Here is a 14,684-nt window from a genome sequence, read left to right on the forward strand (position 1 = left end):
GCTGTTGTCGCTGCTTCTAGTCGGGAGGGCTGGTGGCTTCAGTACGTCCTCGGGACGGCCCTTATGTGTCCCTTCCCTGTGCCGGAAGGCCCCATATTGGTTGCCAGTTTGGCAGTGGTGCCTGCCACATGCCACCGGAGTGGCTTATCTAGGAGCTCTCCGACACAAAATGATGGTAGAAGCAGACCAGTTTATTGACGAGAACTAGTTAGATGTCCGTGTGTTATCATGATGACATCAGTATAGCCAGCTTAACATTGGCCCGCATGAAGATAATATTTCTTCTGGGACAGAAGTTTTAAGATATTGAACTCTTACATCTTTGTATGGAAATATTCAGATCTTTAATATATATGGAAGGCACAAAATTAGAGAAATGTTTATTTAACCTCATCTGTGGATGAGGTTTTGACCATTGAACCCCTTATTTCAGGGCTATGTGCATTTTGACTACGCTAATTTCTTTCTCGCCTCAAGCACTGCAAACTTTACCTGGATCTCTTCACAAATATTTTATATTAGGCATGTCCAGATAAAGCTTGGTATCTGAGCCAATGGGGGCATATTTTAATCAGTTATCGGCTCTATTAAGGCCCGATCAAATTCTGATCCTGTGGTGCAGCTATTCAATTGCCAAAAATATCTTACCTAAATTGGATTGATTTGACTAACTTACAAGATACAAGATTCCTTTATGGCCACACAACCAGGTTGGTGGTATTCGTGATCGGTACTTAGTGTATTAAGCTCTACAACACATAAAACTGGAACATTTACCCCCCCCCCCCCCCCCCCCAGCAATGGATACATAATACAGCACATGACACAATAAATACAGCACGACACAGCACAACATAACACACAGAAGAGTAGTCCATCAGGTCAGGAGCTTGGTTACTTCAATGTACTTGGAAGTGTGCAGCTGTTATATACTGTAGGAAATACAAATATTGGACCAGGCCTCCATATCGCTGGATACTCGTTATTCAATAAATATATATACATGTGACAATTCTTGGAGCTGTGAGATTTTACATCCTTGACAAGTGTGTGAAGTGAATAGCTTCCAGGGAGAAGCCAAAGCAGAACCACTTACAAGATCAAGAGTATATTGGAATATACTGATCTCTCTCTGCCCGGTCCATGTATCCATCTACTCAAGAGATGGTGATGAATGCCTCGCAGCAGATTTGGATGCTTAGGTGGTGAAGAATAATGACCCAAAGGATTATCCTATTGTCCACGTGTCGATGTCGACTGAACTTATATTGGCGGATATATTGTCTCATTACATTTTAATTTTTTTTTCAGAACACAATGCAGAGAAAAATGCTTGGGGGATTGGCAGATATATATACGAATATTTTACTCCCCAATATTGGTATCGGCCCCCAAAATCCAGACTCATATCTGCTGCCGTTGTCGTCACAGGAGACGTCCTCTTTCATTGCTTGGAATTCCCTGAAGCTACTCTTCTGTTGACTAATGAGGTATGTCCTTTGTCTAAGTAATTACACTGAGCTTATGGTGTAACTTTATATGAATCCATACATATAAAATATTTACCAGCTCCTACTGGTAGGTATAGCAGAAGTAAACAAGACAACAAACGATTGGGGATTTGGAGTGTAATTCACCCAACATTTGCCCTGTATGAATTCAGCTGTACCTACATTTAGGAACCAGTAGAAATTTTATATGTACGGATTCATATGAAGTTGCACCGTAAGTTCTGGATGATTACAATGTAGGCTGTTTTATAAAGTGTTAGTCCTTTCTTGTCAGTCTCCAACTTCTAGATTTGATTTATACATCAAATAGGTTTTTTTTTATAATTTTAGTAATTTCCTAAAAATCACAATTCTCCTCAAAGTAACATTTTTCATATTGAAGGACAAAATCAAAATGTCAGACAACAATGTGTTGAGAATTTATTTAACATTTAACAGCATTGATATAATGCAGCAAACAAATTGTCTTTTTGTAAGATATTTACTTTGGTGACATGTAAAACTAAGTATTGTATTGCTGCTGAAAGTCGAACTCAATCAGGTCGGTATCCACACATCCAAGTAACTGCATTTAGTCCTCAGTCTACGCTATCTTAATAAAAAAAAAAGTAGATAACAATATAAGTGTGGTTACAGATGAAGACCAATAACTGGTTTAATGGCTTTATACACATGTATCATGTTTGTGTGTAACAGAAAATAATTCACACAAGTTAACCATAATCTGTTACATCATGGCAATGGAAGGATACAGACACACAGTTAAACATGGCAGACATGTTAAATTCAGTGCCCCGTGTCTCTAGACGAGCCCTTCCCAGGGCTCCCAGATAAGGGCAGTGCGGTGAGAGTATCACTCATCTGCCTTTTAGCACTGGAGGTCTCTGTTGTTTGCATCAGTTCAACATTGTATTTATTCATATTTAAAACACGTTTTCAGTGGAAGGAAGGTGGATTGTCCAGATAGTCCACACCCCTCCACCTCTGTAACGCCTCACGTGCGCAGGATGACCATTGTAAGAAGACCTAGAAGATCAAAGGAAAACAGACATGGAGCCAAATATATGCATTTATTTTTCAAATCAACTTTATGCTTCAGCATTCAACATGCTTGTTTATTCCATAAAGCAGAATCAACCGTATTTACATGGTGGCCATTTTGCTCTTGTCAACTTGGGTGTGAAGTGGGAACCCAACCTGAATGATCATGACAAATGGCTGCTGTGTGAATGGAGTCAATGAAGAAACTTTGTCAACCACCTAACTTTGTAGCATACATATCTGAAAGGATTAATTGGTTGACTAAAGTATTTACTAATTAAAAGGGAATTTCCATCAAAATAGACTTTCCTGTTTTTCCGTCAAATTGGATTCCCTTGAAATAAAACATTAATATAATTGTCTTATGTCTAGATGTTTAATATAAGGAAGGGAACATGATTGCCAAACATTTTGCTACTATGTTTCATTTTTCTTCCTTTGACGGCTCATGACAAACAAATTTCTGTGAATCTTTTTTGCATCTTTTGCAAAATTACAACAAAAGTACATTTTGGTTACCTGTACATTTAATGCGTTTCCAACTCATTGTCTTTACTCACCAAGAACGTAAGCAGCTACAAGTTTCTTGTTAACACTTAGGTGGAGGTAGACAGGCACGGTAGAGTCTTGTTCCCCCTCTCCCAGGGTGGGGAGCATCAGGGCGGCCACACACACCATCCCCAGCAGCACAGTCAATAGACTGGGCCCTCCTGAAACAGGTCGGCTCTCTGTCACACACACACACACACACACCCTGTTTACCAGTGTGTCACAGTGAAATCCAACTGCATTAGTTGTGAAATTATTATGCTGATCAATGTCTATATTTACATATAAACTCATTTAGAAACCTAATGCTGTAAACTGGTTTAACTGTGAAATAGCTTACCGCTAAGACTGGAGACGCTGCACCTCATGTTGTGCATGCTCCACCATCTTGGTCAAAATACATATTTATCTAATCTACTGTCTTGGTGTAAATTTGTAATCTCGTTGTTGCTTACGGAATAAGGCCCATCACATTTATAAACCTATTACACTTTTTAAAAGTATAGTAATTACTTGAATTTTATTTAACCCAACTGGTCAAAATGTAAGCTTTTGAGATGCATCAAATGTTCATCCAGATAATTGGAATACAATTATTGGGTTGAGACATTTACAGTCCAGTTTGATTTGTACCGGTATTAGCATTTGGCGCCATCTAGTGATAGAGTTGACACATTGCTTCAAGTAATTTTCCATCATAACTGGCAAAACAAGGAATAATTCAAAGTAACTTATTATTTAAGTTCCTACAAATCAGCAATATGAGTGACTATTTTCAACATTCATCATGATTATCTCCCTACCAACAGCATACCTATAGTATTCTGTACAGAATCATCTTTTTTTTTTAACCTTCTCTTTCTCCAATTTCTGTTTTTCTCCCCGTCCCAATTTAGTCGTTGTGCCAATTCCCCCCCCCCCCCCCCCCCCCCCCCCTACCTGGTCGTTGTATGCATGTTCTCCTACGAGTCAGTACAAGGGCTCCCGAAGCCGATCGCACACTTCCTCCGATACGTGCGGCGACTGCTAGTGACGTCTTTTCACTTGGCAGCAAGGACTCTCATTGGTGAAGTGTAACGCGTGGGAGGGCACGCTATCTCCACCAAGTCCTGCCCCCGCTGAGCAAGCGCCGAGACCTGACCTGTAGGCGTCGCTGTCCCCAACGCCAGATTCCCACCCACCAGCTTCCCACCCCCTAATACTGCCAATTGTATTAGTATGAACGACCAGCCAAGCTGGTAGCAACGCTGAGAGCTGGACTTGAACCCAGCATCTGCTGCGTTGGTGACGAGCGCAATCTCCGCTACGCCACCTGACCGCCCTGTACAGAATCATATCTTAACAGAAATCTCCTCAGATAGGGCTCCCAAGTTCTACTGATTATCTATGCGGTGGTGGTCTGTCTGAGAGTGAACTCTTGATGTTGATCCTACCTGTCTGGAACGCAGTCTGTTCAAAGAACACGCTGTCCGTCAGCTGCTCTTTCATCCTGCGCTCCTCCTCCTGAGGCCGGGGGCTGGCCGGCTCCTGGCTGGCCGAGGCACGCAGTGTGGCCGTCACCTCTTTGCGACCCAGGGCCTTCCGCTGGCTCTGCTCCGACACCTGCAGTCGGAACTTATCGTACACCCCATAGTGGCAGGCCCGCACATCTCTGTGTCTGATCACTCTGCGGGTATATCGGGAGGGAGGGACCGCAAAATATCAGTCTCGCATAAGGGACATCTGGGCAGAATGTGGCAGTGATGGGTACAGTTTATTATGTTGTTAAAACAGTAACATCTCATTCAGATACGTATACGACTTAATTTCATGTGAATGTGTAAATAGCCCAAATGTAGATTACTGGCTTTTTATTATGCTTGTGTTTTTGTTTACAAATCCTGCTGTAGACAATGGAATGGCCCTACATGTATCAATCTTCTTAAATGTAAGAACGGCTTACATATCAACACAACACTGTGGCTTGACGGCCCCGGTGGCGTCCACCACGGTGTACTTGTTTGGCGCTGTGCACAGCACTGAAAAAGAACCCACACAATTAAGATCATAACCGATTCGTAAAGAGATCACGTTACACAGAAACCTAAATATGTCGACTTGTTTATTCCTACCCACTGACCTTTAAACTTGAGGGCAAATTCATAGGGGTTGTAGAGGGTGAGAACCTGCTTGTGAGTCGTCTGCTCATCTGCGTAGAAGACTAGCTCTGTGGGGAACACGAACACGGGAAGGCTTCCCTCCACTAGCTCTGGCTGTCGACTCTGCTGCTGCATTGGCTCCAGCTGAGCGCTCTCCCCTCTGTCCCGCCGGTCTCTGTCCCCCTCTCTCCAGATGTGTAAACTCCCTCTGGTGCAAACGGCCCTTCCTGCTCTCAACTCATTAGGGCCATAACGTGATGCAGTGCTCTATAGTAAACAAATGGAAATACATAAAAGAACAGGAGAAATACAAGACAAGTCCTCGTTTCTTTGAGGGAGAATGTGAGGTCTGGGGGAGTTTCCCAGAGTCAATTGGAGCACGAGTATAACAAGCATAACAACAAGTCGAGAGCTGAGTGAACTCCACGTGGCTGGTCACGTGTGCGTGTGTTTACTTGGACGGGGCACAAGTTGAGAAACCAGATTCGTCGTGTCGCAACACCTTTGTTCTCCGAGCGGAGAAAACAGTGTAAACACTTTACGAATGGAAAAACACATAATAATGTCAATAGTTAACTTAACTTACAACAATCTATAGCGCCACACGACTGTAGTTAATGTCACATTTAAGTGTATTTAATTTCGCTCAATATGAACGGCTAACGTTAGCTGATGAGGATGACGGAGGATCGTGGTGGCGTGTAGTTAACGTAGCTACAGCTAACTTGAATCTTATCACGTCTGGTCAACCGATGCCACTCGATGTGCATCATGTCTACATAAATAATTAAATCCATGCCTTTGTCTGACCTGTCCGATACGCTAAGCTAAGAGTTAGCCGTCTAGAAAAACCCAGCTGTTAGCTGTCATTCTCACAAACACCCCATTGTTTTTATACTACAGGAACAAAGAGACGCCTTTTACCTCGTTGTTGTCACTGTGTGGGTTTATCTTGACCGTATCTCAGCTGTCTGTGTGTGTTTGCTGATCCACCCTGTTTTGTTTCTTCTTGTTCTTTGTCACAATAATATACCGCAGATCACCGCGGTGCATTCTGGGATACTGGAGGGCGAGGAGTTCCACCAGAGTGGAGTCATGACGTCACTGAAGTGGGCATCAACACCGGAGAAGAACATTATAATAAACAGTATATGACCCAATACATCAAGACACGGCTCCTTTTAACCACAAGTCAATAAAGAAGAGCCGTGCGGTGGAGGCGTAACCACGAGGGTCTATGTCAGATTGTTTATAGACATGCTGGACAATTGATTGATTGATTGAAAATTGTATTAACATATTGCAGAATGGGTACAGTACAGCTCAATACAAACAATTGTTAAGGGGATGCAGACCAGAGAACGACTTTCGTCTTGTTTACATCAGGGTCCCCCATTTTCAATTCATCATAACATATGACATACAGTATACATTTATGACATACCAGATTTGCAAATACAGTACCGTTTGTGATACAAAAAGTCTAAAAAATTATATTGTTATGCCATATTGTTATGCATAAGCCTTCGACATACAGCATCGACAACTTGATTAGAGAATAGAGAAGCCTTAAGCATCGACAACTGCAAAAACATGCCGATTCGAAACTGGCCCCTGTAAATGTCCTAACCCAACCCCCTCCAATGTACAGTAAATTACCATGTATGGTTTCGTCAATATTACAATGTACAGTTTGGCTTGTACAGTGTCCCCCACCCACCTCCAATGTACAGTTTCTACATCAAATGTATATACTCTCTTTTCTAGACTATTTTTGTATCACAAACAGTACTGTATTTGCAAATCTGGTATGTCATAAATGTATAGATGTAGCAGTACTGTCTATCTGTATGTCATGATGAATAATTGAAAATGGGGGACCCTGATGTAAACAAGACGAAAGTCGGTCTGCATCCCCTTAACAATTGTATGTTAATTCTGCAATCTGTTAATAAAGTTTTCAATCAATCAAAGAGCAAAACCTGTCTCAAGCGGGAAAACATAATCTGTATGTCGCGTTCAGAAACAGATTCAGTTGGTGGATTCTATTAATGGAGTATTTATTATCATAGTTGTATAAAGGAAGGTCTTGACTAGCTAACATAAACATAGATGAGGGGAAAGTACCACTACCAATACGTGAATATGATCATATTAATCCCCCGCCCCCGTTGACAGATCATATCTGAAGACTGAGAGCGAGGTGGGGATGGGAAGGGAGGGCGGTGGACAACTAGCTATCTATGATAATTTCATTCAGAGTATAATATTGCATCCCCGGGGGTGTCGACTGTACGCCGGGCGGCGTGGATAGAATACATACAAAAGCAATATCCATCCGTTTTGCACAAAGTGACACAAGTGAAAAAGCTAAGAGGAGAAACCGTCTCGACCTAATTTACATATTTATACACAGAGCGGGCGTTGCCCACAATGAGCAGGCTTCAGCCAACACCGCGACGACGTCATTGCATAGTTTACGCACAGCGGGGCGTGGTCAGAGTGAGCCGGTTTTTGGCCAATACCGTCTCGACCTCATTACATAATTAAACGCAACGGGTCGTGGTCAGAGAGCAGGCTCAGCCAATACCGTCTCGCCCTCATTACATATTTAAACACAACGGGGCGTGACCACAGTGAGCAGGCTCAGCCAATAGCGTGGCGGCGGTGGGACGAGGGCGTGCCGCTGTGTGCGGGAGAGAAGTTGAACAGCGCGAGTCCAGCAGTGCTTTGGAAAGACAGACTAGAGAGAGAGGCAGCGGCGAGGAGGGCTGGCTGTACGACCCTCTTCTGAGGGGGGTCTGATTATAATAACAAAAATGTATACACACATGTGTGTGCACGCCCTGGCCGCACGATAGGTCATATGTGGATAATAGGTATTTTAGAAAGCATATAGCCTTAACTATACATTTTAAAAATGCCTATTTTACTTTTCCTGATAGACACGTCCGCCTCTATGAATCAGCGCACTTATTTGGGTACGACGTATCTGGACATTGCTAAAGGCGCGGTTGAGGTCTTTATGAAGGTAAAAAAAAAAAAATCTACCCGACTTTTTTTCCCCAGCAACTATGTGCCTCGGGTCGAGCCGAGGGCCCATTATTGGACACGACCGGTCGGAAAATTAACATGTTGTATTGTTTGGTTTTTCTTTTGACAGCTGCGTGCCCGAGACCCGGCTAGTAGAGGCGACAGGTACATGCTAGTTACATTCGATGAGCCGCCATACGGAGTGAAGGTAATTAGCTCATGTCAGACATTTTATTTGACAAAACGAAGATAGTTTTTTTCTGTCGGTGAGACTTTTACCGTCCCTCTGATTTGTAGCCGGGGCTGTGCGCCCTCCCGGTGGCGATAACGGCATTTATTTTGATAAATAGTACACGCAGACCCGGAGCAGCGCTGCCTCTGAACCTCAGCCGACATTTTGCTTTTGTGTTGAGAAAAACTCTCGGGCGGAGATGGAGGCGTATCTTTTCTGACGTCTATGTTTTTTTTGTACAATACACAGTCTGGATTGGTCAAGTAGCCTGCACATCAACCCCCTACCTCCCCCTTGCACCCGCTCTATGGTTGACCTCCATGCACTGCCATTGGCCAATCTGGACTGAAAAGTTGATCAACCTTAAGAAAAAAATGTGTTTGCATCACAACATGATACATATAAGTTAATATTTATCCTATAATACTTAGACAAAATTGTATGATGTATTATGTAAAATATATCATGCACAGACATACTTTTCATTCTCTCGCACGCTCTCTTGCTCTCCCCTGCATCATTGCAATCATTTTACTTGTCTAATGGCAGACAGGCTATGCAGCATCCACATTTGTAGAAATTGTAGGGTTGTTCAGGATCATGAACATCCCTTTTTATAGACCACTGCACTTCCGCGTTACATTGAAATCGGGGAGGAGATAGCAGGGGGAGCAAATGAATGAATGTGGATGAGAGCCGTGATGTAAGTGGTTGCAGCTACGGCTGTGGGGGGGCGCTAGAGACATGATCGAATAGACTTTTATGCGCCTGAGTTTCCTGAACACGGCGCGACCCATTCCTAATCGATCAGAACTAAATTGGCCGAGATCAAGTCCCCTTTCTAGCACCTACTCCCCATACACATGCGCAGATTGTCAACGGAGTCTGGACGACACGAGATGACGCACGAATGAATGTGGACTGTTGCATCAGAGGGGGGAGCTTCAGTGGCCAGTGTCCTTTCAGCCTAACAGGATAATGAAAAAATTATCCCACTAAATGGCCAGACGCGTCTTATGGCGACATCTACAATTACCTCATTGAGTCTTTAAGTGCAGTGGTCTGTAGCCACTCACACTACCACTGAAGCTCCCCCCTCTGATGGAACAGTCCACATTCAGTGCGTCATCTCGCGTCGTCCAGACTCCGTTGACAATCTGCGCATGTGTATGGGGAGTAGGTGCTGGAAAAGGGACTTGATCTTGGCCGATTTAGTTCTGATCGATTAGGAATGGGTCGCACCGTGTTCAGGAGACTCAGGCGCATACAAGTCTATTCGATCATGTCTCTAGCGCCCCCCACAGCCGTATCTGCAACCACATCACGGCTCTCATCCACATTCATTCATATGCTCCCCCACTATCTCCTCCCCGATTTCAGAATCCCGGAAGTGTTGCGGTGGTCTATCTACAGAAGTAAACTATAGTTCTCATGAGGTCTGTCTGAACTCCTGAAACAGTTTTGTTTCCAGGCGTAACATTTTAAACTTTCGACTTCCAACTATAGTTGCTGAGTCCTTTCCTTTTTTTTTTTATCCACTTTTTCTCCCATTTTTCTATATTTTCTCCCATCCCAATTTCGTATCATCCAATTCAACCCTCCCCTGTCACGAACGCTGTTTCTTGCCTCCCACAAGCCGGCTGCAATGTGGACTAAGTCATACATAGCACAAGTCCCCTCCGGTACTTGAGGTAACAGCAGTCGCATCTTTTCACCTGCGCAGCTCGATCTCTCAGTGTCGAGGAGTAACGCGTGGGAGGCTCACGCTGCCCCCGACACTTCCTGATTCTACTGCGCAGGCGCACCAACCGACTTGTAGGAGTCGCTTGTTCACAACGTTCGATCCCCACCCTTCAGTTTTCCCTCCCCGTAATACGGCCAATGTGTATTACTGCGGACGACCAGCTAAACTGAAAACAATGTGGAGAGCTGGATTCGAACACGCGAATCCTAGCGTCTCCACACTGGTGGCGAGTGCCTTGCCCACTACACCACCTAGCCGCCCGTGCTGAGTCCTTTCCTATTACCAGAGCTCTTGCTTGTTGACCAGCCTGGCTTTCTGCTCAGCCTCTAGCTCTCTGCTCAGTCTGGCTCTCTGCTCAGCCTCTAGCTTTCTGCTCAGCCTCTAGCTTTCTGCTCAGCCTCTAGCTCTCTGTTCAGCCTCTAGCTCTCTGCTCAGCCTCTAGCTCTCTGCTCAGCCTCTAGCTCTCTGCTCAACCTCTAGCTCTCTGCTCAACCTCTAGCTCTCTGCTCAGCCTCTAGCTCTCTGCTCAGCCTCTAGCTCTCTGCTCAGCCTCTAGCTCTCTGCTCATCCTCTAGCTCTCTGCTCAGCCTCTAGCTCTCTGCTCAGCCTCTGGCTCTCTGCTCAGCCTCTAGCTCTCTGTTCAGCCTCTAGCTTTCTGCTCAGCCTCTAACTCTCTGCTCAGCCTCTAGCTCTCTGCTCAGCCGCTAGCTCTCTGTTCAGCCTCTAGCTCTCTGTTCAGCCTCTAGCTCTCTGCTCAGCCTCTAGCTTTCTGCTCAGCCTCTAGCCCTCTGCTCAGCCTCTAGCTTTCTGCTCAGCCTCTAGCTCTGTTCAGCCTCTAGCTTTCTGCTCAGCCTCTCCATCTCTGCTCAGTCTGGCTCTCTGCTCAGTCTGGCTCTCTGATCAGTCTGGCTCTCTGATCAGTCTGGCTCTCTGATCAGGCTCTAGCTCTCTGCTCAGCCTCTAGCTCTCTGCTCAACCTCTAGCTCTCTGCTCAGCCTCTGGCTCTCTGTTCAGCCTCTGGCTCTCTGCTCAGCCTCTAGCTCTCTGCTAAGCCTCTAGCTCTCTGCTCAGCCTCTAGCTCTCTGCTCAGCCTCTAGCTCTCTGCTCAGCCTCTAGCTCTCTGTTCAGCCTCTAGCTCTCTGCTCATCCTCTAGCTCTCTGCTCAGCCTCTAGCTCTCTGCTCAGCCTCTGGCTCTGTGCTCAGCCTCTAGCTCTCTGTTCAGCCTCTAGCTTTCTGCTCAGCCTCTAACTCTCTGCTCAGCCTCTAGCTCTGCTCAGCCGCTAGCTCTCTGTTCAGCCTCTAGCTCTCTGTTTAGCCTCTAGCTCTCTGCTCAGCCTCTAGCTTTCTGCTCAGCCTCTAGCCCTCTGCTCAGCCTCTAGCTTTCTGCTCAGCCTCTAGCTCTGTTCAGCCTCTAGCTTTCTGCTCAGTCTGGCTCTCTGCTCAGTCTGGCTCTCTGCTCAGTCTGGCTCTCTGCTCAGTCTGGCTCTCTGATCAGTCTGGCTCTCTGATCAGGCTCTAGCTCTCTGATCAGGCTCTGGCTCTCTGCTCAGTCTGGCTCTGCTCAGTCTGGCTCTTATCAGGCTCTGATGCTCAACATCCCATTTCATCAACTATTAGTCGTCACCACTGGGACACCGAGGACCATTTGCTTTTTTCCATTATATTCACCCAGGAGGTGTAATATATTTTTTTACTCAAGTATTTGAGTATTGTGAGATAGGCCTGCTTGTACTTCACCTGAGAAATTCCAAGGAAACGTTTTTGCTGTTGATCTTATTTCAAAGCGAATATATATACTGTATATATATATCTTTAATTTTTTTTATTATTCCACAAAAAATGTCTGACACCTGCAATTGGCTACTTGCTACTTTGAAGAAAAATATTTGTACATACAATGAGGTCATAAAAATGATAGCATTTAGACTTTGAGCCTACCAGTTAATCAGAGCACGCATAGACAGACCATTACATCTATTGATTATATGTATTTGTCCTGTCTTGCGCCTACCCCATAATGTGTGTGTGTATTCAACATTATTGTGGTTTGTTGTTTTGCACGATAGCTTAGATCTAAACCATGTTTGAACCTTAAAGGAACACACCAACATTATGAGAAATGGACCAGTTAGTATAGCGGTTTGTCCAAAAATGACTTTTCCAGCGTTTTATGATAGGCTAGTGGTCCGCATCCACTTCCATGAATTTGTGCTAAACTAGGCTAGCTAGCAGCTGGATAGCTTTCTACTGAACCCACAGAGAGGAAATTGGTATCTATCTTCTTGTCCCGACTGTGGAAAAGACGCCAAGCACATTTTCCATAATGTTGGTGTGTTCCTTTTAAGATGAGACTTTTGGTGATGAGCATGACTTGGACAAAACAAAAACGAAATCAAACGCATCCGATCCTTCTTATTTTCCCTTTTGTATAAAGTCTTCAATCTCCTCCTCCTGTCTTCTCTCTGTATTATCTGCCTCCCCCGGTGGCCCTCCCTGCCCTTGGGCAATAAAGGTTATGATAATAGCACAATGCTGGAAGGAACTGCTCTGATTGCTTAGTTACAGTCAATGCATTGTTGATGTGCAGGGAAAGAAGGAAGGTTGGGTCGAAATAAACCATGGTCTGAATTATGAAGCGTGAGTTAGACCTCCGAGACCAACAGGCTTCCAGGAGGGGTTTTCATCCTTAGTTAATCTGTGGTCTGAATTATGAAGCGTGAGTTAGACCTCTGAGATCTACTGGCTTCCAGTAGGGTTTTTCATCCTTTTGTTAGAAAATTCTTCTCCCACTGACTCAGAATGCATGGGTTAGGCGGCTAGGCCTTGTACTTTCTTTTAGTTTTTGCCTCATCAGCTTGGTAATGTTGCGTTCCATGACTTGTCAACTTTTCTGTTGAACTCTGTGGCCTCCTAGAGATTACATTTGAATGATGAGTTTGGAGCGATGTCTTCCCTGATAATCAGGAAATCTGATCAGTTTTGCTGATTTTTTTAAAAGTGAAAGATTTTGTCTATCGCTTTAGGGCGACTCACTTTTCTCACTGAGGGAACTATGGTGGTGCTTAGTTACCATTAGGCTGGTAAGCTTGCAGGTCATCCTTAGATTAAGTACAAAGCTGCAGCAGTAAGGTACTTGACCTCGACTGGAGCAAAGAGCGAGTGCCGCAGCCCACATCCTCTCCCGCGGGACGCTGTCTGGTCCCAGAGGACAAGCGGCAGAGGAACTGTATTGTTTTATGGATGCTTGTTATGTATAACATTATCCACTGTTTTAAAACCAGACCCTTCCAGCTTAAATGTTTCAGTCTTGACACTTCAATGTTATACTGTGTCTCTCATATTTAGTTCTAGAGCCACAGTAGGCCTAACACCTAATCTAATATCCTTGTAAAAATGTCATATGTGTTAAAGGAACACACCAACATTATGTGGAATGCGCTTACCGTCCTCTCCAAAGTCAGACAAGAAGACGGATACCAATTTCCTCACTTTGCGTTCAGTAGAAAACTATCCGACTGCAAGATAGCTTAGCGTAGCACAAATTAACGGAAGTTTTAAGCTAGGCTAGTGGTCCGTATCTGCTTCCATTCATTTGTGCTAAGCTAGGCAAGCCTTCGGCCAGATAACTTTCTACTGAATGCACAGAGAGGAAAATGGTATCTTATCTTTTTGTCTAACTTATAGCTGTCAACCATCCCGTTTTTCCCGGGATTGTCACGTATTTCAACCTTCCTTCCCGCCGTCATCCCGTTCCCGTATTTTTCCCGTTTTTAATTTTTTTTATTGTTTTACAAAATGGCTGCAATTCCCCTCCGTGACGACAGGTGGCAGCAGTGTAGATTAGAACGTTGGCACAGGAAGTCAGACCGGAAGACTGTTGCGACCCAAAGAAGAAGAAGAACAGCGATCCGATAAAGGAGGGGTTTAGCGGGAAATGTATTACATTCTTCTACACCTACCTACCTACAAAAGGCAGACAAGTGATACCGGCAAAGTGGGGTTATTCCCAGAGAGCTCACTCTCGGCTGTGGTTTCTCAGTGTATAATGTATGGTGTTCTCCCTCAACATGCGAGTAGGGTGAGACAACACCATTCTTTAGTCCAGATAATACCCTACTTTATACTATATTATTGTCGTTTGTTTAATGTAAAGTCAGTCTTACATTGGCACTGCTTTAACGTTGCATTTACCCATAATCCATTGCTGTATTAGACGTGCCAGTATAACTTTTGTAATATGAATGAAGAGCAAATGTAAAGTTAATCAATACACAATGAAACAATATCTTTATCTATATCACATGTCAACAAAAGGCAAAAGAAGATTTCCGTTTTTCATTTCTACTCATTCATCCAAAACAAGACAGCAATTCTACTTCTGCATGCACCGGGAGAATTGAGCTCATAGCACAGATTTGGAGTTGATAGAATGGAC

At 44.3% G+C, this 14,684-nt stretch overlaps 2 protein-coding genes across 2 annotated transcripts in view; one reads left to right on the top strand and one right to left on the bottom strand.

The window, feature by feature from the left end:
* Positions 1–1,928: 1,928 nt before the first annotated feature.
* mospd1 (motile sperm domain containing 1) lies at positions 1,929–6,297 on the bottom strand. The gene is made up of 6 exons (XM_084332563.1): positions 6,164–6,297; positions 5,221–5,506; positions 5,044–5,119; positions 4,535–4,767; positions 3,113–3,280; positions 1,929–2,537 (listed from the first exon to the last, which is right to left on the bottom strand). Exons 2-6 carry the CDS (start codon positions 5,372–5,374, stop codon positions 2,506–2,508), a joined length of 663 nt encoding a protein of 220 aa, XP_084188689.1. The 5' UTR covers positions 5,375–5,506; positions 6,164–6,297; the 3' UTR covers positions 1,929–2,505.
* Positions 6,298–7,995: 1,698 nt separating this feature from the next.
* Positions 7,996–14,684, top strand: part of ints6l (integrator complex subunit 6 like) — a 49,910-nt gene continuing 43,221 nt past the window's right edge. Inside the window, exons 1-2 of the mRNA XM_084332531.1 lie at positions 7,996–8,270; positions 8,403–8,480. Coding sequence (XP_084188657.1) covers positions 8,160–8,270; positions 8,403–8,480 — 189 coding nt within the window. The 5' untranslated portion in view covers positions 7,996–8,159. The remainder of the gene's footprint in view (positions 8,271–8,402; positions 8,481–14,684) is intronic.

Source organism: Notolepis coatsorum (assembly GCF_963971535.1).
Source record: "Notolepis coatsorum genome assembly, chromosome: 16".
NCBI classification, from domain to species: Eukaryota; Metazoa; Chordata; class Actinopteri; order Aulopiformes; family Paralepididae; genus Notolepis; species Notolepis coatsorum.

What these genes read in the sequence shown, in the direction of transcription:
- mospd1 (XM_084332563.1), bottom strand. Translation starts at nt 5,374, where the DNA reads ATGCAGCAGCAGAGTCGACAGCCAGAGCTAGTGGAGGGAAGCCTTCCC. An exon ending in ATTTGCCCTCAAGTTTAAAG is followed by an intron (nt 5,120 to 5,220) that starts GTCAGTGGGTAG and finishes GTTCTTTTTCAG; the next exon opens with TGCTGTGCACAGCGCCAAAC. An exon ending in ACAGACTGCGTTCCAGACAG is followed by an intron (nt 3,281 to 4,534) that starts GTAGGATCAACA and finishes TGTGTGTGACAG; the next exon opens with AGAGCCGACCTGTTTCAGGA.